Raw genomic sequence first — 26,119 nt, 5'->3', positions numbered from 1 at the left:
ATCAGTAGCGTCTGAGAGCAAAACTGTTCTAGTTGCTCATTGCAACCAATCAAACGTTAGCTTTCATTTTCCCGCAGCTGTTTAGAACATTCAAGCTGAGCTCTGATTGGTCTCCATGGGCAACTGGAACAGTTTTACCTCAGACACTGATAAGTCTCCCCTATACTACAATATCAGGCAGGATTATAACCGGAAGACATGTGACCCACCTCTTTATAGGAGGACATGACTCTCTCTATGGCATCGGCCGCAGCAGTCAGAAGATTCCTGGCGGTGGTGAAGGCCTCGGCCCGTTCACTTACAAGTTCCTCTTCTTTCATTTCCATGGCTGCCTTCTTCACTTCCTCTGAGTCTAAGGGCAAGAAAGAAGAACATATAAGAAAACAGCTGTAGTCACCAATATACTGCGCACCCTTCACCTACACCGAGCCACAAGAGACAGTCCTCTCCTCCAATTCAAAACACATGCATGCTCAGTCATGTGTGAGGGGATCGGAAGGAATAGAGGTCTTAATTTTTCAGATGACCTTTGCCCGTAAATCCAGACTCACAGCATCATAGTTCTTTGTCTGTGTCCCTCTCTCGCTCAGCTCCTGCTCAATCCTCCCTCTCCCCCTCCATAGACTTCTATGAAATCTGACTCTATTAGCCCAGTCTGTCTTGCGCTAACAAGATGGATTCAGCAAAAATGTTAGTGTGAATGATTATATGAGAAGGGAAAAACAAGCCTGTAGTCTGCAGGGTTTTCAAGGAAGCGCCATCACAGGAGGTAAAGAACATTACATGGATCTTAATAAAATCAGTAAGCTACCTGTGTAATGCATGGATATTTTATATTGTGTGATGCACCTGTTATATTGGTATGACTCATAAATGAGAGACCCCTGATAATCCAGACATCCAGATCCTTACCGCTGGCAGAGTACCCAGTGGCGGTGATGATGGGCACGGCTACCATGACCAGGCCGGACGCGCTCCACACGTACTTCATGAGGAACTGCTCCAGCATGACGTACCAGAGCCGCTCCAGCAGGATGAGGTTTATCTGAGAGGACAAGTCCTTGTAGCATTGCTGCAGCAGGGACAGCTCCACCTGGGAAGGCAGATAACATAAAGATTATTATTATTAAAATGCCATATTATGCACTCATATATTCGCAATCTATAGGGAGAATACTGCTATAGGGTAGTATGCAGTATACATACAGGAATGATTTCACAGACACTGGGTGGACCTAAGTCATCAGGCTCTAGTCTACAGATTGTCTAGTGGTATCTGGCAATGGCAATCCTGCCCCCTGCAGGAGACTCTTGGCGACTGACTGCCCCCCTGCAGGAGACTCTTGGCGACTGACCGCCCCCCTGCAGGAGACTCTTACTCACTGACCGCCCCCCTGCAGGAGACTCTTACTCACTGACCGCCCCCCTGCAGGAGACTCTTACTCACTGACCGCCCCCCTGCAGGAGACTCTTGGCGACTGACCGCCCCCCTGCAGGAGACTCTTACTCACTGACCGCCCCCCCCCCTGCAGGAGACTCTTACTCACTGACCGCCCCCCTGCAGGAGACTCTTACTCACTGACCGCCCCCTGCAGGAGACTCTTACTCACTGACCTACCCCCACTCTTTCCCGCAGAAGACTTGAACAATTAAAGAAAATATGTATTTTTAACCACTTTACTGGCACATCCGAAAAATCTGTGTCTTAAAATAACAGGGTTAGATGTGAATAAAAGGTCACATATCTGGGCTCCTCAGTGTAACAGGACGTGACGGGGGGAGTCATCGAGCCGCGGATGATTCACATAATGTGACAATGTGATGTGACCAATGGCCTGAATATTTCATCCTCCGCTGGACGACAACGCAGCGCGCCAACCTCACATACACAAGGCTGAATCCCCTCATGGCACAGGACTGGGTCATCAGTGCCAACTCCATACACAGGCATCAACTATCCCCCATAGGGCTTATTAAAGGGACACCAAACACCCTCCAATGAGCGAATATAGGGTCTATAGTGTAGCGCTGCTCAGAGCTCGACTTAAAGGGGATTTCCAGAAATTGATAATGGGGTCTGCAGACGAAATGGTCTGCCAGTGTGCTCCATTGTGTATTTCAAGGGTAGTTTCAGTCCCCTCCAGAGTTCGGACTCTCACTTATAATATTATGGCAGATACTAGTGATATTCCCCCACATATAAGATGGGAAAACCCAAAGATGAAGATGGGTCAAAGCTTTAAAGTTGCACATGAAAGTTGGAGGAATTGCTACAAGGACCTTCACGATATTGTGAATTCTATGGACGGACTCCAAAAGATGGAAACATTTTTGTTCCATTTCTACATGAAGCTTTCGTAAAAGTTCTGGTGGTCGCCCTTGGAAACAGACATTTTCCCTCTTTGCGGTCAGTCATGTGACCAGTCATCTGAGCTCCCACAATGCCCTGTTAACAGAAAAACCTGACAAATGTAGTTTTTGATGTGAACAAAAAGTAAGAAACCGTGAAAGGGGAAGTGCTGAAATATATCTGACAGAGTTACAAATGGCTTGTTCCAATGACAGAGTTCCCCTTTAAATCCTAAAGCGGGGGCTTCTGTGTTGCTGATTTGCCTTGCAGGTCACATTGCCCTCCCCTCCCAGCTTAGGGGGCAGCGTGAGAACCTTTGCATGTACTTTTCTTTATACAATAAGCCTCGGCAGTGAGCGGGTTAAGCAGGACTCCGACATCAAGCCTTTTTTTTGTTTGGCATCTTAGTAACCAAAGCAGAAGTGCAGAAAACTGCTGGAGAGCAATGCCCTGTAGTAACCTTCCCCCGGAGCCAGGATCGCTCCACAGATTACACGCGGCTTATCTCAGCTCTGCTGCGGGGTAAAGGGGCGCTCCGAGAGCTCCTCCAGACATCCTCTGTTACCTTGTTTCTTATCTATATCTCTTCCTGACAACCAATATGGCCGCCACACCGTCCTGGATGGTGTATCTACAAGACGGGCAGCTGTGGCTTCATCAAAGTCTACCACAGCGCCGTACGCGGCATAGTGGCTGTGCTTGGTACTGTAAAGATGAGATTCTTAACTTTAATATGATACCACGCATCACCAAGGTGCAACAGAAACTAAAGATATCCACTGGTTTGTTTCTACGTGCGATGAGCGTTTGAAAAGGCGCTGGGCGACTCGGTTTTTAATTCCACGATTGATTTAATTCATAATAGTAAAAGTCGTACATAATATATAAAAAAAATAATAAATAGTAAAAACATAAGTCTCATTATACGAACAACGGGTTTCACGCTCGAACCAGAGGAAGCGCTCAGTGCGAGCGTGAAACGCGTTGTTCGTATAATCCAACTTATGCTTTTACTATTTTTTTTATATTTTGTACGACAATTATGAATTAAATCAATCGTGGATTTAAAAAAACGAGTCGTTCAGCGCCTTTTCAAACGCTCATCGCATATAGAAACAAACCAGTGGATATTGTACCCCAGGAATTATTCTCCCAAACCTGGAGAAAGGATTTTTCCTGAGAGCGTGGCTGCAGGAGGACGCTAAACAAAGACACACGTGCTTCACAGAGTTGTGCCTGACGGCACAACTCTGCCAGGTTAGTAGTTTTAATACTACAATATTGCTATGTCATCTCAGGGAGGGTATTGCACTATAGAAGCGCCCCTTTCTCTTCTAGACAGAAATGGGGTGACTGAAGTGATGCTCCCTCTGTGGCCTCTAAAAATGAACAGTGAAAATGAGCAGAGAAGAGTCACTTTTTGTCTCAGATGAGTATCTGAGAGAAAAAAAGTGACTCTTCTCTGCTCATTTTCACATGGCATTGATGAGATTTTCTCATAGGTAAATGGGCGACTTTTCACATAAAAGAAGGAATTCTAGAAAGGCCATTTTATACCCTACCTGAGGGGGATAGTGGTTTAATCGTGTCAAATCTGGTGACAGATTGCCTTTCAGTAGTTAAGAATGGGGGGATCTTGGAACACCCAATTTTGAGATCAGGTTCCAGTGTCAATCAGATGAGCCCTTTAAGTTGTCTGCCATAATGGGGCCTTCCAAATCAAAAGTAGCCCCATGTAAGGGTCTTTAATAGAAGCAGGGACTTTTGCACACACAAACCCAAGACTATGATGACTGGTTGAGCTGCACTGAGGGGTGAGCCCTGTACTACTGATGAGCGGAGTAAAAGCTCCCAAATAACAAAAAGCAGCCTCCCTCCGGAGCCAAGTGGGGGAAAGGTGAAGCGGTTCCCAGTGCTATGTATATCCTGACATCACAAATTCCAGATCTGGATTCCGGCTCGCCCCGTGTGTAACAACATTCTGCACCCGTACAGTGGCATCAGGACAGGGCACACCACCCACACGTGATGCAGATTCACAGGTTGTTACAGTGAGCAGTAGCCCTTCTCCCCTCCCACTTTGTGAAATTACTTTAGGCAGAGGGAGGGTGGGAGGAAGTGCTGAGGAAGCAAATGGGAGGCCAAGACAGTCTAACAGCCAGTGAAGCTGCAGCACTGGTAAGACCCCCAAGAGCCCTTCATGCTCAATTGTATAATTGTAAAAAATTGATTTTAGAAGGATGGAGCCCATGTATAACAAATATAAGATTACCACGGTCACGGTGCCTGGATCTATGAGCAAGTGTCCCCGGTTATCATGATGGATTTTGATGGTGTATTTCTTATAAAAGGGCAAGGACAGGGGATAACAAGTTAATCAGCAAGTGTCCAACTGATAGGACCTCCGCCGATCACGAAAATGCGAAGCCCAGCAATCTGGAGAACAAAGGTCCCGTTCTCACTAATAGGTGGAGGGGCAAGTAAGTGTTCTGCTGCTCCATTAAATACTATGGGAGTTTTGAAATTGCTGAGCACACCATCTAATTTCCTGTCTCAGAAACTGCTGAAGATACTCCAGCGCTGTGCTCAGCAATTTCCTACATGTCCATTCTATTGAATGGAGCGGCAAGGACAAAATGTTCACACTTCTGCTCTGCCAGTCAGTGAGAAAATTATCCCATAATCTCTGGATTACTGGGGGGTTCCAGCAGTCAGACCCTTACCAATTGCAATCTTATATCCTGTGGATAGGAGACAACTTAAAAACTTAGGGCAACCCCTTTAAGTTGGTTGTCAACTCTCCTCTCTGTGAGTCACCAGGCAGAGCAGCGCCAAGTTTTTGCTGAGATATTTATACTTCCTCCTTTCGATGGCCGGTGATGGACGAGTTATGAATATAGAAAGTCAACACAGACTATAGAGTGTAAGAAGCTCTCCGCAGAGCGAGCTGCGGCCTACCAGACAGGTAGCGGGAGAAACATGAGCGTCTTATCAGTCATAGTAAAATATCTACAATATCTTCTTTCCTCATAAATAACTTAACGCATCAATGAAAAAATACTGAACCATCAAAAATAAAATTTACAAGTATATGAAGCAGGGGCTTAAGGTAGGACACCCGTATCAAAACTTTGTACACCCCCTTTAAAAGGGAACACATCGCTATTGTGTACATTTTTTAATATCTATAACAGTAAAGTGCATGGAGTTGAGCTGCAATGCCACACACAACCTATGAATAGGTGTGGCGCTGTTCCCAAAACCGTACCCAAAGAGCCTCTCTGTGCGTCACACACACAAAATGTTTTGCTACCAATCCGATTCTTTACGCAGAGTTAACAACATTCTGGATGGTTTCCTCTTCTCAAAAAAAAAGCTGCCAAACCCGAACAGACCCTGCCCTGACTCTTTCATGTCCTCAGGTGAGGTGCAGGTCACGAAAAAGTAACTCCGCCGTAAATTGCCAAATGAAGGATTGAGGGATCACTTGGCGGTTTTTATGACGGCTAAACAGGTTCGTCCAGACGGGTGACATACTTCTGCGACACAGGGGAGCGAGTGTAACCCTATTAGAGGGACGGAAGAGGCGAGGACAGTATTCATTCTAAAACTGCTCACTCCATGAGTCAGAAAACAATAAAGCAAAAAATACGCCTTCCAGGAGTGAGAGTCACGGGAGAGGTCTGACCACTAGGGCCCCCAGGAAACCAGGATAAACCAGGATAAACATTGGAAAAAGCCAAGCAGAACCTTCTGATGCTCCTGGAGAGAGTCTTGCAACCAGCCAAAAAGTTGTGAGGGACTCTTCCTAAAATCTGGTCCTACAATAATAATGTGGAACCAGTTTAACCACCAAGAGAACCTACAAACATGAATAGGAAAAAAAAAATCCAAAAAGTTAGATGCCAGAAGCATCTTTTTTGGAGAAGTGGTTACGTAACACCACGGCTACAGTATATCCAAGTATTCCGAAGGAATCCGGAGGTGCCACTTCTGTAGGGCGACTGTCCATAACTTCTTAAGTGTCTTCTAGATAAGAGTACTAGGAAGAGACTTAAGAAGTTATGAAGAGATTGAACATGAAGTTGACTATACTGTATATGGTTCCTCATATTTGCCCAATAACCCTTCAAGTTTCAAGTCTTGCTAAGGGGTCGCACATTGACAAGTGGAGCTGGTCGGGCATTTTTCCCACCTCAAAATTCCAGATTTTCTCTAAAAACATGATTAAAACAAGAATTCACTAAAGAATATAGAGCTTCACCAAAGATAGCTTCAGTACATGCGTCACATGAACATTCACATTGTGTCCTCCTGTCCAGGCGAGGTCGGGGAGACCTGTAGTGGACCCAAGTCAAACATCCTGGCTTCCAAATGATTGAGAAAGGTTACGCGGAGACAATGTTCCTGAAAATTGCAGATATCCTGGAAAAACTGCTGACCCTTGCACTATTACTAGTAAAAACAAGTACAAATACTCTAATGCGCATGATGTTCCTTAAAGGAACATTCCAGTTTCACCATGAGATAGGCGATTCCTTGGTAGAATACTGATGACCTATCCTGATATTAGGTTATCAATATGCTATTGGGCAGGGAGGTCCACCAGCCAGCTCTACCCAAGATAAACAGAGAATGGAAGAGGCATCAGTAGTGGTTGAATTGAGTCACTGCATCTTGGCTTCCATTTATAAATAGCTGCTCGGTAGTAACCTGGTCTCACCACTACAAATGGATGGCACTGTCTGCTTCCTTTTCCATTCTCTGTTTATCAGCTCATCTGCAGGGGTGCTGGGTGTGGGACCCCACCAATCTCCTAATGTAGACACATCATCAGGATCAGTCATCAATATCTTTAGACTGCAAAACCCCTTTAAAACACCATGTTGGGGTTGGCCAAGACATCAACCACTCCGCTACTTGAAATAACGTGTTCCTTCGGCCAGACCTGGTAAAAGTACATGTTATCAGAAGACTGCCATGCATGTGGCTTCTCCTATCTGGGCCTGGTCTTCTCCCATCTCTGAGGTGATCACCTTCATGTGTTTCAGGGCTAAAGTTGAACTAGTGATAACCATTTACAATAACAATCTGCTGCCAGAAAAATGATAAAAGTTTCCTAAATGGAATTTGCCCTTGGTGGCGAGATGAAGCCTCAACCTTGACCTGAGGTACAGGACACACAGTCCAGGAAAACAGCAAGTTGTGGCCAAAAGTGCAGAAACTTTTCAGGATCTGAGCTATGAGCCTACACCAGGACCGCTGAAACCCAGACACAAGGTCTTATATAACGGCATCTCTACAGAGTCCTTGGATCAGTACCACAAAGATGTCAAGAATATCTCAAATATCAATTGGACACAGGAGAAGGTCATGTTGGTGGGAATTCAGGGGACAAAACCTTTGAAGGAAGAGTTCTGGTTATGAAAGCCTGGCAACTACAATTATTTTTAGTTACTGGACCCTAAATAAGTCTGGTTGGCAGGGCTATTCTAGTCACAAGTGATGACACACACTATGGCCATGTCTCTCTGAAGGGAACCAATGGCATCTTAACAAGTCCTAGGTCTTTAGTTCATGACCTGACAAGGGAGATTGAAATGGACCCTAAATAAGTCCAGGTTGGCAGGGCTATTCTAGTCACACGTAATAACACACACTATGGCCATCTCTCCGAAGGGAACCAATGGCATCTCAACAAGTTCCAGGTCTTTAGATCATGACCTGACAAGGGAAGTAGATATGGACCCTAAAAAAGTCCAGGTTGGTAGGGCTATTCTAATCACACATGATGACACAGTCTAATGACATCATTCTGAATGGAACCAACTGTATCTCAACAAGTCCTAGGTCTTTAGTTCACGACCTGACAAGGGAGATAGAGATGGACCCTCAATAAGTCCTGATAGGTAGGGCTATTTTAGTCACATGTGATAGGACATCTCTCTGAAAGAAACCAATGGCATCTCAGCAAGTCCTAGGTCTTCAGCTCATGACCTGGCGAGGAAAATAGAGATGGCACAACTAGGCCATAGGAAGTGTAATGGAGGGCAGGACCTCTTCAAGCAGAGGTAAAAGTCACTATAACCTTCCTGAAGGAGCCAACCCCAAAATTCTCCAAAATTATCCTGCGGTTGTCTATATTGGCCAGTCCGGCAAAAATTGTTAGGCTTGACCATTATTGGTAAAATATCTATGACTAGATTCAAAGGGTTTTCCATCTTTATGATGGGGCAGGTCATCAAGTGGAGGACTAAAATTAACCAAAAACATCTCCATCTCGGAGCGGAGGTTATGCTGTGTTACTGCAGCTCAGCTCACATTTCAGTGAACAGAAGTAAAGGACCACCAGTGATCGGATATTGATAACCTGTACTATGGATAGGGAAACAACATTGTGTACGGGACAGAGTGATGACAGCGGCCAAGAACTGTGCAGGGAAATTGCTTGAAGATCTGAGGCTATTATATATAATAACCTGCTGCACTGTACCAAGCTGCAATACCATGCCCAGCCACTATGCAATGTACGGTGCTGTGCAGCTAATTCATACGGGTCATTCTGCTCATCGTACCCCCAGCGATCAGATAGAGGACCTATAATAAGGGAAGGCCATCAATATTTACCACCATGTGGGAAAGTTTTTATTATAGGATAGGTCTAGAGACAGTACTGCTGTAAACAAACCCACAATACTGAAAAGGCGTTGTGTGAATTATCCCTAAAACAGCTGCATGTTATATGTTCTCTTCTCTCCTCTGGAGGCATCAAAGCCCTCACACCAGTCCTCAGAGTCAGTCTGCTGCTGTAAAGGCGGAGGACGGCAGCCACGACCCTCTCATGTCTACGGTTCCCGCAGAATTTCATTTCGCTCAAGTAACCACAGGAGAAATAATTCAATGATAACTTAGATGTTCCCGACAATTTGTCAGGCTACTTTTATATCAGCATCTGGATAAACACTGCCTGCGGGGCGCCCAAAATAGTCGAGGAGATCAGAGCTGGGTATGGAAGTTTATAAAGACCGTAGGAAAAGTGGTTCCTTCCATGGATAATGGAGAATAATCTACCTGACATGGATCAGGCATACCGAAACCCAACAGCCTGATCCTTCCCTCCCCTGACATTTGCCATATGAGTACCCCACTTAGTAGTAGTTTTGGGGATCATGATGTCAGCTAAGTTCAGACACTTTAGGGATGGGAGACCGAATCCAAATAGGGCTCTCTGACTGAGCCCCACGTTACGGTGGGATGTCAATATTTTTGGAACAAAATTTATTTTTTATGGGTTAAAAAGAGAAACCACATGTAGTGATAGAACTAATATACATCATGTCATGGGTGCTATGTTCACCTTCTCAAAACTTGTGGCGGTACAGTTGCTATGGAAACAAGACACTTTATTTATATTCAGTATTTGAAGCACAACAAAGCAATCGTATAGGGAACATGCCAGAAGATCCGAGAAGATGGATGGAAATGACCTATACTCCATTCATTTCTATGGGTCTACAGGACATAGGAAGTCCTATACCAAGGACTATAGGAAATTTTATCCAAACATATGAGGGACTTTTATTCTGGGCTTTCCTAGAGTCTCCTCCAGTTGCACCCCAAGCTATAAAAAACAAGTCCGTGGTCAGTCTGCAAAAAACGGACCGTGCCCTGGCCGATTTTTCAAGGACTGACCGCAGTGCAGAGGATGTGGCTCCATGGCATCATGGTGATATATGAAGCAAGGAGTGACCATGGTCAGAGATAACCCCGTATGGCAGTGGTCACTATACATCCTGATCATATATACGGTATACTCTGACAGGAGGCTTAAGGGTATACAGACCTTATAAATTGGCTCTAATCTACCGGTTTCCATCCTTACAATGAACTTCTGCTTCATATGTTCTACTCAGATACATCCACACATGTGAAGCCAATGTCTGATACCCAAAAGTTGCTATACACCTTATAAAACGTATGGTGGTGCCTGTGTAGGACACATGCAAAGAAGTTAGATGCTTTAGGCTCAGTTCACATCTGTAATTCTGCTGCTTCATCATTGAAGATGACAGAGAACCAGTTCCATTATGATGGACATCATCAGCACCTGGTGGCCATACCTGGTCTACCAGAAAGAAAAATTCTACATGATGGAACCTCTGATATAGATGTGAACTCAGCCTAGGACCCATAAACCAGTGCCCGCCTCACCTTGTGACCTCCATAGAAGGCAATCTCCTCAGAGTTCTGCACCACCCGCGAGTGCATGTAGCGCAGCTCTCCTTTCCGCCTCGCTTCCTCTGCCACCAGCTTCCCAAACTTCGGGGAGCAGCCCCTCAACACTTTAGCTGTAATGATGACCACAAGTCCTGCGATGGCCGACGGCCAGCCCGTATTGGCTCCCTTGGATTTGGCCGTACTGAGCAATGTGTAAGTGGTCACCACTACATCCAGCACGGGTTTGGTCAGGTTGGAATAGAGATGGGCCACGGAACTGGCGAAAGCCACCACGTCTTCTGTCAGCGACTGGTCGGGGTTCCTCAATCGTCCATCCATGTTGCTGACCCGGTAGTAAGTCTGGTTACCAAAGTACATCTTGTAGGCATGGGCCACCAGACGTGTCCGGAAAGCCAAGCTGAGCTGGCCCTCCAGGTAGCGTATGGCGCTGTTGATGAAGGTGGCGGGCAGGGCGATCAGCAACCACTTCAGCAGCTGGAAGACAAAACTGGCGGGCCTCTTCTTCACGATACATCGGGTCAGTCGTCCGTCCAGCTGAGCCACGTACACCGAGAGGAAGGTCCTAGAGATGAGTGCGGCCGAGTGCAGCACCAACAACCCAAACTCCTTACACGCCAACTTTGGGAAAAGAAGTCGAAGTAATCGGATGAGTCTCCGGAAAAACACCCTATTGACCCCCGTCTTCTCGTATCCGGATTCGGTGGAGCCAGAAGACGACCCCCCTTTACTTTTCTGGAGTCCATTAGAATTGTTATGTTTTCGGGATGACTGGAGACAGAGATGTCTGATCAAGGGGTACAGCCGGCGGGCACCATAGGCTGCCAATGCCAGCGCAGCCACCCGCTTCAGCACGGCAGCACGGGTGACAGGGGACGGGCACACCTGGATCATTGTGAGTCTACCTGTAAGAGCACACCCGGGGGATTATGTCTCCCGACTCCTAATTTGTGTATGTATACATGTCTCACCTGAAGAAATGCAAATCCTGAGCTTTTTACATAGGAAAGGTTTGCTTTTTAGGTGTCGACCCCGTATGGTGACTTCTTGTATACTGTAAGTGACTATATAGACCCATGCGTCCTATACATGGACTAATTAACCCTTTGATTTAGGGTTGTTTGGACCAGAGAGCTTGCAATCAGTTGTAAATGCCACCTGTGTGACTATGTGCCTGGCTGTGTGCAGTGATAGTGTGTGTGTAGGGGGATACCATGCCCAATGCCATGCCCTCCTGCACTAGTCACATGTCTGTGTGTACATACTGTATGTTTACTTAAAGGGCACCTCCATATGTGTATATAGGAAGTGTACGGGAGGTGTGTGCCGGTGTACCTGTCCCCTGCCGCCTCCGGAGACGCGCGAGCTCCGCTCTCTGCAGCCACTTCCCGTTCTTGTCCCCAGAGCCGCTGTCACCGTCACTCACTGCTGGTAACGGTTAGCTGGAGCCGGCAGCTAGCCCCGCCCACCCTGGCAGCTGACAGCACTGGTGGCACATAGGAAACGCGCCGAGGGGCGGGCTCACAGAGCCATGATGGGCGGGGCTTCCAGGACCAGACTTCTTTACAAGACAGTACGAAGGAATTTGCCAGTCAACATGGCGGCGGGTTTGGCTTCAAAGGCTCCGCCCCATATATATATATATATTTTTTTTACTTCTGGGAGAGATTTGTCGCTTAACTTTATTGAAAAGATAATTCAGCAACGGGTGACGTCACTTGTAGGTTGTGTTTAGGGACTTGTTATTAGTACAAGGAGTGAGAAAGGGGTGTATAGGGAGGACATTTTTGGGGCTGTGTTACCAGTCAGTTACACTCCTTGTTTGTTGATACATAGTTTAGGCTTACTGGAAAGATGATGACGTCATATGAGGACACTGCAGAGTTTAGGCCTACAAACACATACATTTAGGTAGGTATCAGTATCCGAACAGCAACAATACCCAAAACTCCTTACACCCAGCTAAAGTTAAAGGGGTACTCCAATTATTTCAAGTTCTGCCTTATACACAGAAGTCAGACAAAATGCAAAAGTTTTATTGTACCCTTTTAACCCCTTAAGGACGCAGCCATTTTGTAGCTTAAAGGGAACCTACCACCACAAATCTACCTATAGAGGTAGATCGGGTGGTAGGTCATACCTCCCAACTTTTGGGCAAGGGAAAGAGGGACACAAAGCCCCTCCTCCTTTTTCTAAACCACGCCCATTGTTCCACCCACAGGCATAATATAATATGATCTGCCACGTGTCACTATATGTGATTATAACTTTGGAGCTTCAACATGTGGGGGTTTTGTGTATTTTATTCAATTTTACTGAATAAAAACTAATTTGGAGAAAATCTTGTACATTTTAGCATTATCATATTTTCATATGCATAACTTTTTTATTTTTTAGCTGACAAATCTGGTTAGGGGCTTATTTCGTGCGAGAAGAGTTATTCTTTTTAGTGTCTTATTTTAGAGTGCGTAACTTTTCTTTATCACTCTTTAGGGCATTTTTTTTTAAAGGTATCAATTTAAAATGATCTTTTTTTGGAAAGTTTTTTGCGTTTTTTTTCCCTGGCGTAATGATTCTGTTTTATTATACAGATTGTTACGGACGCGGCAATAGCAAATAAGTGGGTTTTTTGTGTGTTTAATACTTTATTAAGTGTTTTTATGGGAATGTGACATTTTAGGGGCTTATATTTTTATGTTTTTATTTATTCTAATGTGTAGTGTTTAGTGTTTTTACATGTTTTTACTTTTCCATACTTGAACTTGAACCAGTGATGCTCTGATCGTTGGTTCAAGTTCAATACACTGCTCTACAATACTTCTTCATTGTAGAGCAGTGTAACCTGTCTGAGCATGCAGGTGCATGCGCAGACAGTTTACAGTCAGACCCGGAAGGGGTCTGACTGCTGAGGACATCGGGCAGCCCCGGAGCACATGGCAGGCCTCGGAGCTGCCCAGAAGTGGATCGGATCCCCCGGTAAGCGCACAGGGGATCCGATCCATAGCGGAAACGCCCTTACACGCCGCGGTCATGCTTGACTGCGACGTGTAAGGGGTTAAAACCCGCGATCGGAGACGGCTCCGATCGTGGGTGTTAGAGCGCGGTGATATTGCAATTATTTCAGGGCTTGTACGTCACAAAGCTGCCATACAAGTCCTGATAGATGTCTCCTGTCACACAGCTACAGGTCAGTGTGAGGGTCAGCCTGTGTCCTACCTCATCCCTGCTGTAGAGATGCTCCCAATACACGTCTGCAGCTGCTGGAGGGGGAGCACATCATACAAGGTGCACCTCCACAGCTTCAGGAGAAGGAGCAGAGGAACCTGTAGGTCTATGGTCGGGGCACACAGCAGCCGCTCTCCAGGTGACCCCCCTGATGATTCCTCCTCACACATCCCGTGCACAGCTCACACAGGGAGAGGAGGAGGGGCCGTGCTGAGCTCCGTGCTGGGAGCTCAGGATGTAAAGCCACAGCAGCAGCTCTCCAGGTGACCCCCCCCCCTGATGTTTCCTCTTCACATGCCGCAGCTCACACAGGGGAAGGGGCGGCCCGGGGGAGGAGGAGAAGGGGCTGTGCTGTACTGTAAGCTCAGACTTCACAGCCTCCGTGCTGCCCCTGTATCTCTGCAGTCAGTGTGTCCCGGGACCAGGAGACGGGACTCAGTCTCTTGGTTCGGGACAAAGCGTAGCAAGGCGTGACATTCTCTTAACCTCCCGGGGAGGCGGGACACAGCTAAAAAAACGTGACAGTCCCGCCGAAAGTGGGACGGTTGGGAGGTATGATATAATACGTACATGCTGAGATGTAGTAGTGCTGAAATTGTTATGTAGCTGCATTAATTACATATGCAATATGCACATGCTGAGATGTAGCAGGGCTGCAAGTGTTGTGTAGCTGCATTAAAAGAAATAAATAAAACACTGGGTCACATTTACTAAGGGCTTTGCGCCAGTTTTCTGTCGAAGTTTGAGCTTTCTTTTAGGTCTTTCACAGGTATTTAAGAAGTGTCTGCGCCACATTTCTGTTGCACGCAACTCTTTTGTGTCGCGGCTGGACTATTTTTCACTTGAAAAACACTTCGTCATTGAAAGGGACGTTCCAGTGATCATTCGGACCGTCACATTTATCATGCAAAGTCAGACAGAATTGTGTCACACGCCCCATGTTAAAAGGTGCACCAAGCAGTGGAAGGAGTGCCAGATTCATGAAGAACGTGCACCAGAAATCCTGCACTATAGACAGGTAACTGCACATAGTACACCCTGCACTGTTCTAAGTAAATGTGCCGCAGTGTATCAGTGGTCAATATAAACTTCTACACTATGGGACATAAATTATTGACCGTTTATGTTCTTTTTATTTTTCTTATATATACGGAGGAGCAGTGGTGTTTCTTTGAGCCAGAGATGCAGATATTCAGGGTTATAGTTATGGTTGGCATTGAGATCTTCATATGTAGCTCTCATTAACAACTGTCACTTAAACAGTTAAAAATGTTGCTTCTATAGCACACGTCTCCATAACCTTTTCATCGGCTCATACACAGCTATGGTTTTCATAGGCAGATTACAGTGGCGTAACTAGGAGAGGCTGGGCCCCATAGCAGATTTCTGCATGGGGCCCCCCTTCCACTTAAAAAAAATATACATAAATGTGTGCCCGTCCGGCTATAGCCTGGCAGGCACACATCGGCGCGCTGGAGAGGAGGAAAGGTGATCGCGGCTCATTCCTCCCCTCTCCATACGTTCTTGTGAATGTACCCCTACATGGACATATTTATACAAGTACACAAATTTATACACTGATACATACACACCTTTATATACTTATATACACATAAAGTTCTAGACGTATATAGTCGCACCCATATACATACAAGTATACACTTATACACACACATTTATGCACTCATATACATTTATTCACTAATACAGAGTGTATACAAACTCACACAGTATATACACTGACCAAATATACACATACATACAGTATAAAAAGACTAAATACACACATACTGCATATACATACAGAATATACACACATACAGCAAATACACACACATTCAGTGTATACAGCATATACACACATACGGGGAATACACACATTCAGTATATAGAGCATATATATATACATACTATATGCACAACATATACAAAAAGACACATACTATATATATATATATATATATATATATATATATATATATACACACACACACAATAAATACAGCATTTGCATCTATACATATATAGACAGTATATTCATATGCACAATATACACAGTATATGCACATATACACAATATACACAGTATATGTATATATACACAATATACACAGTATATACACAGAATATACATATACACAGAATATACATATATACGCATATACACAGTATATACACAATATACACGTATATACATGTATATACACATATACACACAGTATATACACATATACACACCGTATATACATATATACACAGTATATACATAAATACACAATATATACATATATACACAATATACATATATACACAGCATATACATACCTTTTAAGATGTTTGGATGACCACCCGGCCTTGGTCGGGGGGGGCGAGAGGGCAGAGGGTGCGTTCGCCGGGCGGGAGGGCAGAGGGTGCGTTCGCCGGGCGGGAGGGCAGAGGGTGCGTTCGCCGGGCGGGAGGGCAGAGGGTGGGTTCGCCGGGCGGGAGGGCAGAGGGTACATTCGCTGGGCGGGAGGGCGCGTTAGCCGGGACGGGGGGCGTGGCGTCAACTGTGCCGTCGGTGGAATGTGTCAGCGGCCAGTGTGTTAGGTGGGCTGCGGTCACCTGTGCCGGCTAAGGGGGGTGGCGGGTGGGCATTTCAGGGACTCGGCGATCCAGGAGAGGTGGGTGGGCCAGGAGAGAGGGCAGTAGCCGAGACACAGAGGGAGGGGCCCGGGGACACGATCTGTCAGGGACCCGGCAGTGCATTCCCAGACCACTTGGCAAAGCACTGCACACAGGGTCCGTGCATCCCCGGGCCCCTGAACCTCATGGGTACCGTAGCAGCTGCTACGGCTGCTACGGCGGTAGTTACGCCACTGGCAGATTATGAGCAGACAGCCCGGGCCGACTATTGTATTGTCATCTGTACTCATCACTTTTATGTGCCCCAAGACCTGCACACGTTCATGTGAAGGTCCCCGAAAGGTGTAAAAGGATGATCTTTGCCTTATTTTATCACATATTCACACCTGCCATCCAGAACTTGTCCAGTTGCAAAGAACATGTAACATTCACATTAATGAGTAATTTCTTTTATTTTACATTGTCCTTCCTCTATTTCTACCTATGTTATGGTGTTCTAACTCAAGTTCCTATGAACTATAGGAGGTTCAGTAATCATACTGCTAATATAAAGCACACATATTACACCCATCTAAACGTTACATAAGGGGGGGGGGGAGCGGCATTATAATTTTCACCTGAGACAGCATAAATGCTAGAATGGGCCCTGTATACACTACTTATTAAAATTGTGTTTATGTGAAAGATAATGTTAACCCCTCAGCGGTGTATGGAGCCATTGTTATGGTCTCGGCCTATGACGGTTTATAGAGCTTTTGTTATGGTCTCGGCCTACGGCAGTGTATGGAGCTATTGTTATGTTCTCGTCCTATGACAATGTATGGAGCTATTGTTATGGTCTCAGCCTATTACAGTGTATGGAGCCATCGTTTTGGTCTAGGCCTATGACAATGTATGGAGCTATTGTTATGGTCTCGGCCTATGACATTGTATTGAGCCATTGTTATGGTCTATGATGCCATTGTTATGGTCTCAGCCTTTGACAGTTTATGGAGCCATTGTTATGGCCTAGCCTATCACGGTGTATGGAGCCATTGTTATGGTCTTGGCCTATTACGGTTTATGAAGCCATTGTTTTGGTCTCAGCCTATGACAATGTATGGAGTCATTGTTATGGTCCCGGCCTATGACGGTGTATAGAGCTATTGTTATGGTCCCGGCCTATGACGGTGTATAGAGCTATTGTTATGGTCTCGGCCTATTACAGTGTATGGAGTCATTGTTATGATCTTGACCTACAATGGAGTATGGAGCCATTGTTATGGTCTATGATGCCATTGTTATGGTCTTGGCCTATGACGGTTTATGGAGCTATTGTTATGGTCCTGGCCTATGACGGTGTATGGAGTCATGTATTAATATTATTATACTTCGATATCTAGCTGATACATCAGGGTCAAGGCATAGGAGGCCACAAAATGTCACTTGTCACCGGCTTATGTCTAGGATGGATTTTCCTCCTGGAAAATGGGTTTGGTCAGGAATTTTTATTGATGGCCTATTTTCAGTAGTTGATTGTTGGAGCAATGATACACAACACCCATATGATCAACTGTTTGATGCCCCATATACATAAAGTCTAGGAGCTGGAAGCAGCTGGCTCCTTGCCCCTGTAGTGTTCACAAATCTCTACTGGAGACATGGCTCTTAATGAAAATGTATGCTAGCCGTGGCTGAAGGAGTCAACTACTGCCAGCTCTATGTCCTTGTGGTTGTCCAGATGACCACAGATGTCTAGTGCCAACTCTTCAACTATTGATGGTCGATCCTTGGGAGCCCCTTTGTACCAATCTCTTTGTAAAAGACTGAAGGCACAGTAAATGGTAGTGTCACGTTGTGGATGTATTCTTACATTTCCAGGAGGAATCACGTGGACAGAGTACTAAGAAAAATAATTTTATGGCTTATAATGACACACATCACACAACCTAATATACATAACTTTCTATATTCACCTCTATAGGATAGAGCTACACATGTGTGTTAGAGCTCATACATGGTGGTTATGACACCAAGCATGGAAAGGGTTGTGGTACCTCATTTCTGGCGATGAGTCTTTCTTATACATTGGGACACAACACAATATGATATTTAAGTTGGGTGTTATGATATTTAAGGCATGTTCATGTTAAAAAAATATCCTTTTTTCTTTAGGGAAGCGTTTAAGGTGTTTTCCCATATGTAAACATTTCTTCTGATTGGATGTTATTAAAAAAAAAATGTTCCTGTGTGAAGATAATTTCTTATAAATGTTGCCATGTTGTCCCTTAGAAACGAGATAGCTTCCTTGGATACGACCACCTCACATTTTGGCAGTGGTGGCCAGACATGCGCTATTGAGCTCTGAACACCTGGATTCAGCGATCATTACCACAGGACGGCAGTGGGACATGCAGGAACTCCCGGACATTTCATATACAAAAACTTTTTGTTACTTTGTGAAATCACTCCAGCAGAGGTGGCCGTATCCAAGGACCCAGACTTGTTTCTAAGGGACCATATGGCAACATTTATGAGAAATAATCTTCACACAGTTTTTTTTTAATAAGATCCAATTGAAGAAATGTATATATATGGCAGATTAATAAAATTGAATGTAAATGCCAAGACGAGAATACCCCTTTAAGTTTGTGGCAGATCTGTCTGAGAGACGAAATCATAGATCTATATTTGGAGAATTCAGAGATGTAGGTTGGCCCTTCCATGGCAATATCTATAGATGGGCCTTTAGCTTCACCGCCAATGACTCCTTGTCTAATGATGATGTTAGTAGAATCTACAGCTTGATCCATGTAAGGCTACATACATGTAATGGGCTGCACACCAGGGGATGTTTTGGGTTGGTTGGAGATGGGAGGGGTGAGTCCTCCATAGAGAGGAGGCTACCCAGCCCAGTCACAGTGCCGTGAGAGATGATATACTCAACACACCGTGACCTGGAGTAATAGACCTCAATGGTGGGCGATATCTGGCCCCAAATTGGGCATCCAGATCATGACCACTGCACGTGTGCATTAGGCCTAATAGGACCTATGGGACCCTCTAAGAGCAATACGGGGGTAGCTATAATAATTCTTGAATAAAATATTAGCCCAAAAATTGCTGCTCTGCTGATCGCCTGATTGGATATGGCAGATCACTGGAGGGTTATATGTATGTGTATAGGAATGATGACGTCTCCTCTTCTCCCCCCTCCCTCTCATTACGGTATTATATCTATTACAGATCTGATGGATATTTTGGCCATTGGTCACAGAGATGTCAGGACGTCACAGGTGTGAGGAGGACATGACAGGTCTGTATGGGAAATCCTACAACCATAATCCAGTGACCGTGGCCTGGTGATAATACGGATCTTACACATGATGTAATATAGATGGAGGTTTCACAATCTTTTCATCAACCAAGAAAGATTCTCTATTAGTCATTTAGATGCTGACATTTAGGATCACCATAAGGATTACATCTGAGCTTGTGACTTCTCCTATAGTGGAAAACCTAAATACCATAGGTGACCGCAGAGAAGGAACTTAAAGCTGCCAGGTCCCAGTAAGAAATCTATAATGTACAGGTCTTCATAAGGGAAAGAAACTGTATATAACCCCCTAAGGCTCATTGGCCATGGGTGACCTTAAAGGAAATCTACCATCACAATCAAGCATGAAACCAGGGGCTCTTATTCTTAGATCCAGGCACCGTGACTGTGGTAATCTTCTTATATTTGTTATCTATGGCCTCCTTCCTTCTAAATTCAACTTTTACAATTATGCTAATGAGCCTATAGGACTCCTGGGGTTGTTACCAGAGACTCTCTGTGCTGCACAGACTACTACACTGTCTTCCCCACCTCCTTCTCCCCCAGTACTTCCCTCCTGGGGAGGAGACTGGGTAACGGTCTGTGAAGTTACAGCACAGAGGGACACTGGTAATACCCCTCCAGATCGCTTCTGGCTCATCAGCAGAATTATAAAGGTTGATTTTAGAAGGAAGGAGGCCATGGATAACACATATGTGTATGAGTAATTGATCCTGGTTTATCAGGATGGAATTTTTATGGCAGATTTAATATTAGGATCTCACTAATTAATTCAGTTTTTCTATGAATTGAACCAAAAATCTCTTGTGTCACAAATTAGCATCAAAAACTGCAACTCCTCTCATCACATGTCACATCTGAACAGCAACTACACAAGTGGACGAAAAAAAAGATCAGTAGAATTTATTTTATAGTAAAATGCCGCCAATTTTTTTATAACAAATCAACAATTCAGTTATCAAAATTTAGCACATTTTATAACTGAATTTTTTCCCATGTTCATGGCTGTCTCTCCTTGTCAGATCTTACTATACATAGAGTCTCCCGGTGATATCTATCTATATAGCCATGTAATATAACTGTAGCAGCCAATCACAGCTCAGCTTTCATTCATACAGAGCAGCTAATAAAATGAAAGCAGCGCTGTGATTGGTTAATATGGGTAACACTACTTTACTACAAACAGCTCATGTATAACTCCCTTATGTATAACCATGGGACATAGTTTTGGCATATGCTGGGCTAATTTGGACCTATGGATGTATATGGCAGGTATGAGGTCACCTCCTGGACGCTATTATGCAAATGTCTTTGGGCTTAGGCAGAAATATTTTGGCTGTCCTATCAGAAGTTGATATACTGATATATGAGTAACTCTCGGAATAGAAGAGAGTCAAAAGAGTTAAATTTGCCATATTTAATATACATTTATCATGTCTCCATCATTTATTATACAAGGTGGTCGCTCCCTGTACTGGGTTGCCATGGAATCAGAATCCTCCCCATTCAACGGAATTCTAAACATGATGTCATACCCTCCGTGATGTCATCACTGCTATATAACTCCCGCTCTGTACCCATAATTCTCTGAGGGTTGTATAGTAGAGGAGTGGTGAGTGAAGAGGAGATTTTTTGCTGTTTCACAGACGAATGATGGAAAGATTTTTTGTAAGTAGACTTTATTTACTGACGGATATCAGGATTATTGTTAGTGGTGAAATTTAGACATCAGGAAATAGACGGTCGGATTGTAATGTAGATAAGGGGAATCCTGGGCGGTGTCGTACTGGGGCTCCTTGGGTCCAACAGATAACATTTTTCTGGAGGACCCTCTTCACATTCAACTAAAAAAAAGACCCTTCCAGCTTCCAAATTTAGTTGTCTTCTGCTGTATCTTTGTAATCCAGTATAAGTTTGGAGCCTGGGCCCACCGGAGGATCCTCTGATCCTCTGGTGGGACAGTCCGACACGGATCCTGGGGAATATCAGCTCCCATTTTTTGGTATCTGTTCTATATTTGGGACATTATTGATAGCGCTGTGTGTCCAGAGGAGCAGGAAGAAGATTTACCCCCAGACCCCTGACCCTAGAGGACATATTATAAAACATGGTGGCATTATGTCCAGGTCCTGATGTCCCCTCCACCCATTCCTGATTATACTGAGGTCCTAGATCTGTCATTAGGGTGACATTGAGGTGTCTGGGAGGGTGAGGGGAAGATCTAGTGCACTAGTTATAATATGTCACCCCCAGACTCATTCTTACACTCCTCTTGCTGATAACAGTTTAAAATTATAAACTTTATGTGAAGAAATTGCAAAAATTGTATATTTTACTCTAAAAGAAAGATGGCGGATGTGTGTACTGGTTACCATAGCAATAGAATCTTTCTCCATTTACTTTCTCTATCACTGCTGTATACAGCCTGGTATTACCCATAATGCTCTGAGAGATAGACTATGTGATATTGAAGATGTTCTAGAGCCGTCTACTACATCTTTACTCATTTCTGATTATATCAATGTCTCTTTCCACCAATGTCCTCCTATACTCCACTAGTGGTCTCCACCATCTCCGCTCCTGAAGGTCTATGGTTACTTTGCATGATTCCTTCTGGAGACGTCTCCATCATGTGGAGCCACAAATAATTTCACTGACCCGGAATTCTGTTCTTCTCTCTCCCCTATAGGATAAACTTACTGGACGCACCCGTGTCCAAGTCCTGTCCCGCAGGGCACTGGAGCCGGAGGCTAAGCGCACATGGATCAAATCGTACAACGACGGGGTAAATAATTCTAGAGACGTCATCAGCCATCACCACATTATACATAACATGTGATATTGGGGTTATCTGGGGTTCACCTCCTCCATGACATATTATCAATAATCTATTTTTATGTCCCACAGCTAGGTCCTTCTCCTGCCTTTTATAATTTGGCTGCTGCTATTCATGATGGACCAGGAGAGCTGATGCCAGAGTCACCTGAGCCCTGCTGGATTGTTAGATCGGTAAGGAGGCCATTACTATATAGTCATGGACTCGCCATGTCCCATAACTGCTGCTGATGCTATTGACAATTAATATGTATTGACAGGAGAATTTCCTACCGCTGGATCTGCCTCCTGAGTGTAGTACAGGAAAAACGCCGCTGGACTTGGACTGCATCATCACGGTAATGTCTCTTCTCCTCTATGATCCACACACGACTTATAGACAATGGGGCAGATTTACTAATATTCTCTAATAGACGCAAGATAAACTAGAGCGTGTTATCAAGTACATGATTTACAAATTTAGATGTAATAGTTACATCTGGTGTCCGCTGTACGTTTCTTAGATCCAGGCACCGTGACTGTGGCAATCTTCTTATATTTGTTATCTATGGTCTCCTTCCTTCTGAATTCAACTTTTAAAATTATGCCAATGAGCCTATAGAACTCTTGGGGTTGTTACCAGAGACGCTCTGTGCTGCAGCTTCACAGACTGTTAAACTGTCTCCCCACCTCCTTCTCCCCCAGCACTTCCCTCCTGGGGAGGAGACTGGGTAACGGTCTGTGGAGTTACAGCACAGAGGGACACTGGTAATACCTCCCCAGATCGCTTCTGGCTCATCAGCAGAATAATAAAGGTTGATTTTAGAAGGAAGGAGTCTATGGATCACACATATGTTTATGAGTAATTGATCCTGGTTTATTGGTTTCCACCAATGTCCTCCTATACTCCACTAGTGGTCTCCACCATCTCCGCTCCTGAAGGTCTATGGTTACTTTTATGATTCCTTCTGGAGACGTCTCCATCATGTGGAACCACAAATAATTTCACTGACCCGAAATTCTGTTCTTCTCTCTCCCCTATAGGATAATCTTACTGGACGCACCCATGTCCAAGTTCTGACCCGCAGGGCACTGGAGCCGGAGGCTGAACACACTTGGATTAATTCATACGAGGACGGGGTAAATAATTCTAGAGACGTCATCAGCCATCACCACATTATACATAACATGTGATATTGGGGTTATCTGGGGTTCACCTCCTCCATGTCATTGATCTGAAAGTAATGTTTCTATTTTTATGTCCCACAGCCAGGTCCTTCTCCTGCCTTGTATAATTTGGCAGCTGCTACTGATGATGGACCAGGAGACCTGATGCCGGAGTCACCTGAGCCCCCCTGCTGGATTGTTAGATCGGTAAGGAGGCCATTACTATATAGTCATTTAGTGTGTGGTATCCGCTGTGTGTACAATTTTCGGTGCTTTTCCATAGTAAATCTGGACCCATGTTTATAGCTGAATGGAGGATTCATTTGCTTTCTATCACTCTAAATTTCTGTGTATCCAAATTCTCAACAGGAAGAACCAGAGAAAAGAAGATCTACTGGATCAAGATGGAGACAAAGACTGAGGAGCCTCTTCTGCATGGTGAGGAGATCTCAGTCTAGGACATGTATCTCAGCCTGGTGATACATGTCGTGTATCTCAGGATCTCATTCACAAGTGACTGGACTCGTGATACACACATCATCATCAGCTTTCTCTTATCTTTCCTCTGTAGAGCCGGGAATCAGTGATGGTGACTCCTTTCACGCCAGCTCTCAGCAGACCGGACACAAAAAACTTTGGATGCCAAGTAAGAGAAGAAGAGCTCAGCCTGATGTCACATGGGCCAAAAGTCACCGTGATCCAGGTGAAACCCTATATGGTTGACGCTTCCACCCAGGTCCATGAGGATGAGTTCTGAGGTAGGTGGAACGCACATCAGTACATTGTGACAAGGACAACATCAGGAGATCTGAGATTCTGCAGATCGGAGTCTTCAGAACTTGTCCAGTGACTTCTCTTGTCCCGATATCACACACTATTTTACTGTTACACGTCTACAGCTAAGGTGATGCTACTGCTGTTTTCCTCTTAATTTGGAAAAGTGCATTATGGGAGCTCAAAAATATATTTATGACATACACCGACTAATTTTTGGCTTTTGCGTTGCGTTGGATTATGTGACCTAATGTGAGACTTTCCAATGAAGATAATCCAGAATTTATTATTTTTTGCAGCTTTCATTCGTGAACTTCCTGACTGCTCTGCACTTCATCCGCGAGGATAAGAAGTTCTTCTAGATGACCTGTGACCTACCGAACCTGTAAGTCCTGATAGTCTATACTCTGCCTATCACTTCTCTACTAGTGAGCAATGTCCATAAGATATTCCCATCTAGGCCGATGTCCATGTGGTATCATCACTGCTACGGACACTTAGATATGGATCATTCCAGGATGGCTCCAGTCTTGTAGACATGTAGCAGCCACTTGATGAGGAATGTATGAAGTGATATATCTTTGTTCTTTCATTAGGCCAATAGACGCGTCCTCCCGCCCCGGGTGTCAGAGCTGGACGTCTATGACAATGAAGATCTGAACATCTACACAAACCTTTCTACTGAGGTTTTTGACTTTTGACCATTAAACTGATTATGTCAGTGTCAGGAGACTATGGTCTGCTGTACTGGATCCATGATAGGCTCCACTAAAACTCACTGTCTGGTCTCTCCTTGTCCGCCTTTTCTATACATACACAGTACAGGGGGGTCTCCTGAGTGTTATACACAGTACAGGGGGGTCTCCCGAGTGTTATACACAGTACAGGGGGGTCTCCCGAGTGTTATACACAGTACAGGGGGGTCTCCCGAGTGTTATACACAGTACAGGGGGGTCTCCCGAGTGTTATACACAGTACAGAGGGGTCTCCCGAGTGTTATACACAGTACAGGGGGTCTCCTGAGTGTTATACACAGTACAGGGGGGGGGGGGTCTCCTGAGTGTTATACACAGTACAGGGGGGTCTCCCGAGTGTTATACACAGTACAGAGGGGTCTCCCGAGTGTTATACACAGTACAGGGGGGGGGGGTCTCCTGAGTGTTATACACAGTACAGGGGGGTCTCCCGAGTGTTATACACAGTACAGGGGGGTCTCCATAGTGTTATACACAGTACAGGGGGATCTCCCGAGTGTTATACACAGTACAGAGGGGTCTCCCGAGTGTTATACACAGTACAGGGGGGGGGGGGTCTCCTGAGTGTTATACACAGTACAGGGGGGTCTCCCGAGTGTTATACACAGTACAGGGGGGTCTCCATAGTGTTATACACAGTACAGGGGGATCTCCCGAGTGTTATACACAGTACAGAGGGGTCTCCCGAGTGTTATACACAGTACAGGGGGGGGGGGGTCTCCTGAGTGTTATACACAGTACAGGGGGGTCTCCTGAGTGTTATACACAGTACAGGGGGGTCTTCCGAGTGTTATACATTGTTATACACAGTACAGGGGGGTCTCCCGGGTGTTTTAGACAGTACAGGGGGGTCTCCCG

At 44.9% G+C, this 26,119-nt stretch overlaps 2 protein-coding genes across 2 annotated transcripts in view; one reads left to right on the top strand and one right to left on the bottom strand.

The window, feature by feature from the left end:
- The window catches only part of ABCD1 (ATP binding cassette subfamily D member 1), a 29,835-nt gene extending 17,771 nt beyond the window's left edge, over window positions 1–12,064 (bottom strand). Inside the window, exons 1-3 of the mRNA XM_072124104.1 lie at window positions 10,562–12,064; window positions 913–1,093; window positions 210–352 (exon numbers count right to left, since the gene is read on the bottom strand). Coding sequence (XP_071980205.1) covers window positions 210–352; window positions 913–1,093; window positions 10,562–11,479 — 1,242 coding nt within the window. The 5' untranslated portion in view covers window positions 11,480–12,064. The remainder of the gene's footprint in view (window positions 1–209; window positions 353–912; window positions 1,094–10,561) is intronic.
- A 9,205-nt stretch (window positions 12,065–21,269) lies between these two features.
- Window positions 21,270–25,280, top strand: LOC140077019 (uncharacterized). Its single transcript, XM_072123859.1, has 10 exons — window positions 21,270–21,419; window positions 22,441–22,536; window positions 22,659–22,760; window positions 22,847–22,924; window positions 23,610–23,705; window positions 23,835–23,939; window positions 24,102–24,170; window positions 24,304–24,490; window positions 24,806–24,891; window positions 25,103–25,280. Exons 1-8 carry the CDS (start codon window positions 21,402–21,404, stop codon window positions 24,487–24,489), a joined length of 750 nt encoding a protein of 249 aa, XP_071979960.1. The 5' UTR covers window positions 21,270–21,401; the 3' UTR covers window position 24,490; window positions 24,806–24,891; window positions 25,103–25,280.
- The last annotated feature ends 839 nt before the right edge of the window (window positions 25,281–26,119 follow it).

The sequence above is a fragment of the Engystomops pustulosus genome, chromosome 9 (genome assembly GCF_040894005.1).
Source record: "Engystomops pustulosus chromosome 9, aEngPut4.maternal, whole genome shotgun sequence".
Taxonomy (NCBI): domain Eukaryota; kingdom Metazoa; phylum Chordata; class Amphibia; order Anura; family Leptodactylidae; genus Engystomops; species Engystomops pustulosus.
This window is presented reverse-complemented; position numbering and strand designations above follow the sequence as displayed.